The 4,682-nt window shown below is 31.8% G+C and overlaps 1 protein-coding gene across 1 annotated transcript; it reads left to right on the forward strand.

Annotated features, from left to right (window-relative positions):
• The first annotated feature begins 499 nt into the window (after window positions 1-499).
• On the forward strand, window positions 500-1,048 carry LOC141695772 (uncharacterized). The gene has a single exon (XM_074499990.1). It carries the CDS (start codon window positions 500-502, stop codon window positions 1,046-1,048), a length of 549 nt encoding a protein of 182 aa, XP_074356091.1.
• The last annotated feature ends 3,634 nt before the right edge of the window (window positions 1,049-4,682 follow it).

Consider the following 4,682-nt stretch of genomic DNA (forward strand, 5'->3'; position numbering starts at 1 on the left):
TGTTTTTTATTTATAAGTGTGGTGGATGTGGTAAAATGTTCTGTTGGAAAACTCTTTGTTCACATTTTCGATCAGAAGGAAAGATTGTTCTTCCTATTGCAGGCTCCGGAATTGCTGCTACAATTCTTCCTGGTGGCCGAACAACTCATTCTAGGTTTAAAATACCGCTGAAATTAGATCAGAGCTCCATTGCTGGAATAAAACATGGTACATACATTGCGGAGTTGATGCAGCATACAAGTCTTATAATATGGGGTGAAGCTTTAATGCAAAATCGCTATGTATTTAAAGCCGTTGACAGAAGCTTGCAAGACATAATGGCTGCCATTGATGTAGAAAGAGGAAAAAGACCCTTTGGTGGTATTACAGTTGTGTTTGGTGGTGATTTTCGACAGATATTGTCTGATTTTCCTAAGGCTGGAAGGATGAAATAGTGAATACATCGTTTAACAAATCCCGGCTTTGGAAATCTTGCAAGGTCTTTCTTCTCAGTCGGAACATGAGATTACATTTAGGTAATTATGATGCTAGATTTGAAGTAATGGCTGACTTTAGTAAATGGCAACTTGATATTGGAGACGGAAAAGTTGAATGCATTGATACTCATCGTGCAGATGTTGAAACTGAGTTTGTAGTTCCTGATGACTATGTTGTTAAGAGTCCCTTAAAATGTCCCATAAAAACCCTAATTGACATTATATATCCAGATTTTCAGAATAATATGCATTCACAAGAGTATTTGAGATCGAGATCTATTTCGACTCCAACAAACGTCGTAGTTGATGACATCAATGCGCAAATTCTTGAAAGAGTTTTGGGTAATGTGCATGCTTATCTCATCCAAGATTTAATTGAAAACAGTGGCGTTGACGATAATGACTTTGATGCGTCCTTTCCAGTTGAGTATCTGAACTCCATTAATATGCCATGTTTTCCTAAACATGAGTTGAAAGTAAAGTTTGAAGCTGTTGTTATGTTGATGACGAATTTAAATCAGATTATGGGTCTATGCAATGGTACAAGGATGATAGTTATTGGATGCAAATAAAATAGTATAGAATGTCAAATTCTATGTGGATCTCAAGTTGGTACAAAACATCTAATTCCAAGAATCGGTATGGTCCCAACAGACACGAATTGGCCATCTGAATTTAAAAGAACACAATTTCCTCTCCAAATATGTTTTGCCATGACTGTGAATAAGAGCCAAGGACAATCATTGGACACAGTTGGATTGTATTTTCATCGACCCATTTTCTCTAGTGGTCAGTTATATGTTGCAATATCCCGTGTTACATCTCCAGAAGGACTACATATTCTTATTGATGACGATAATGGGAGAAGCACAAATATTACATCAAATGTTATGTTTGAAGAAGTTTTCTACAACCTTCCAAGATTGTGATCATATTTGTTTTAACTAACTTATTATAATTGTTTGACCATGAATATTTTTTACTTGAATTCCTTATTTCATAGTATGCAATTTGTTTGACAGTTAAATGTTTTCTTATTAATTATAATTTTATAACATGCAGTTTAGTTTGGAATAAATATTTATAGTATTACAAAGAATAAAAAGTAATGACATTGAAATAATAAGGCTATATAAGTAATTCCCACTAATCCATCTAACTAACTCGATGCTGAACCAATTAGACTGATCCTTATCGTATCAAGTAATAATCCATCCAATCAAGGGATATGTTTATGATTCAGTTAAAGAATGGTTGGATTATCCCTTCACGGACCTTATGTCACATATTAAAAGAGAAAGATCAATTCCGCAATATATGTGTGTCGTCAACTTCATTCTATAGCATGTCATCCATTATCATTCCCGTTAACGTATGCTAATGTACTATAAAAAGACTATCACGTCGGTGTGATATTTTAAGTTCAGTACCTCCATTAACGAAGATTAGAACATGTAAGCTCTCTCATGAGTCACGACTTTCAAATTCTAATAATATATCATCCTGTTTATTTAAATTACAATTTGTTTTCACAGAAACTTGCAAAGATGGAAGCCCTCATGTTTGAACACATTTTAAGTCTTGACAAATCTAGGTCAGATTGGAAGATCAAGGCAAGAGTTACAAGAATGTGGCCTACAATATCTTCTGAATGAGGAAAAATGAAAGGCCGAAATCTCATTCTTCTTGATGATGATGTAATTATCTAATCTGATAAATTCGTTATATATTAATTATGTTTACATTTTCATAATTGATAACTAAAATTAAACTTTGCCACTTTATAATATGTGCAGAATACTCATATTCATGCATTTGCTTTTGCTGATACTTGGAAACTAATTGGGAAGAATGTTGTTGAAGGAGCTGTTTATATTATTAAGACATTTATGGTTAGGGTTGCAGCTGGGTTTAAAGACTGTTTTTACAGACACATCTATAAGATTTACAAATGCTACCACTTTCCAACCATGCACCGATTATGTTATGAATCCAAAAATAAAAATTTGAATTTATGGATTTGGGTTATCTACTGGATGAAGCCAAAAAATATGGTCCCAAAGAGAATCCAGAATTTGCTATAGGTTACTTCCTTTTCACTATTTGTTTTAGTATTATTTATTTAAATAATTTTTATAATAGTTGTCACTTCAATCCATGTTTTTATATATTGTAGATATAACTGGAGTTATTGAATACTTTATTAAAGTAAGCAAAATCCCCACTAAGTTTGGAGATAGAGATATTATTCAATTCAAAATTTGTGATGCAATGTTATTCTTTTAATTAAACATATAAATGTTTTTTTCATTCTAGATCGTTATCATTTTTCATACTTTGCTCTAGAAATAATGAATTGTTTACTTGATTACACTATAGTAATAAGCACAGGGTTGGTATATGGGAAGATATGGCGAAAGTTGTCAGTGATCAATACAAGGAATATAACCATGAGGAAAATGTTATTGTAATCCTGACAAGCGCAAAGCTAGGAAGATACAACGGTTTGATCTTTAGTATTTTTGCTATATACTAATTTGTCATTAAGGTTATACACGATTATAATAAATAAAATTATATGTAAAATACATTTTGCTCTAAAACTTTAGATACGCTTCAAATCAGCAGTTTGACATCCTCCACAGTTTACTTCAATCTTGATGATGAGTGTGTACTTGAGATGAGAAACATGTACAATATTATAAACTCTTACTCTTTTTCCATATTTAGTTAAGATTGCATATAATATGTACATTATATAATATGTAGGCTTGAGCTTGAAGGCTATAAGCCGTCAAGGAATGATGTGGATAATAGCTATGCGTTAACATTGGCCTCTCCTTAAGAGTTTATAAATCTGAAAAAATTAATTGACAATGTTGCTGGCAGTGTTCAGGTTAATTCAAATTTCAGAGTAATATTAGAGCATTATCTTTGAATTATATGCAATATGCTTATCATTTATAACACTATGCTCAAATTTATAAATTGTCGAAGAAATTATATTATGATTTCACAATTGCTAAGTTAGAGGAAGGACATCCTTGGTTTTTATATTCATGTAGCAAGTGTCATTTAGAAGTTTCGGAAGTTGGGAACAAATTTAAATGCGGTAACTATAATCGCACTTTTCCAGTGGCTGAAAAAGGTATTGATACATATTCAATCATATATTAAACATTTTCAATAGAATTTTCTTTGGATTACGAAAACATAAAATTATTTAATATTTTTTGTCACTCACAGATTCAGTGTTAAGGCTGTTGTTGTGGATCAATCTTTCTCATGGACCATTATTCTCATGGCTCATGTTGTGAAATGACTGATAGGATGCTTCGCTTCACATCTTTATTTGAAGCAAGCACAGGTTAAATCCTTAATACTTTTAAAATTTGTTTCCAGACTATAAATTATTTGTAATACATATCAATTAAATTTATGACTTAATCACCAAAATAGGAAGAGGTAGATGCTAAAGTGTTTCCTGCATTTCGGCATGACATGGAAGGGAAAGAAATTATTGTTGTTGTTGAAGTTCATGCAGCCAAAGATGTTCCTGAAAATTTCATCATCAAAGCCCAAGACATGTATGATACAAACATGTATGCCATGTCAAATTCTGAATCATCCAATCATGTGGAATTCCCTACCCTTGATATTTCAGAGGTATGAAAATATTTGCTTAATTTAGTGGGATTGCATTTTTTGGAATATAGTTTAACAATATTGACAAATTTTCGAATTATAATCATTTGATCAGGCTGAGAGTTCAAAGACCCCAGGATCTTGCAAATCCATCAGTAAGAAGATAAAAATGGTAAATAGTAATAACAACTTTTGAGTTATCTGTTAACCTATGTGTCTCTTACATCATATGCTCTAATATTACAGGAGAAGTGATGATGTACATCTTTTTGGTGGCATGGATGCAGCATTCGATCTAGCAATCCAATTTCCTAAGTTTTTATTTATGAAATTTCTTTATCCCATTGAACTGTAAACGTTATTTCCAGTTGTTCCAGTTTTGTTTTTCTATTAGAATCATTCAACATTGCGCTTTAGTTTTGTTTGTCGTCTAATTCATACTTTTGGATTATCAAAATTTTCATACCTAATGCAATTTTAAGAGGAACACCAAATTTTAGAATTCATTATTTAGTGATATTTGTTACAAGTAGTTATTTTGATACAGTTATAACTGTTTGA

This window comes from Apium graveolens, chromosome 11 (genome assembly GCF_009905375.1).
Source record: "Apium graveolens cultivar Ventura chromosome 11, ASM990537v1, whole genome shotgun sequence".
Classification (NCBI taxonomy): Eukaryota; Viridiplantae; Streptophyta; class Magnoliopsida; order Apiales; family Apiaceae; genus Apium; species Apium graveolens.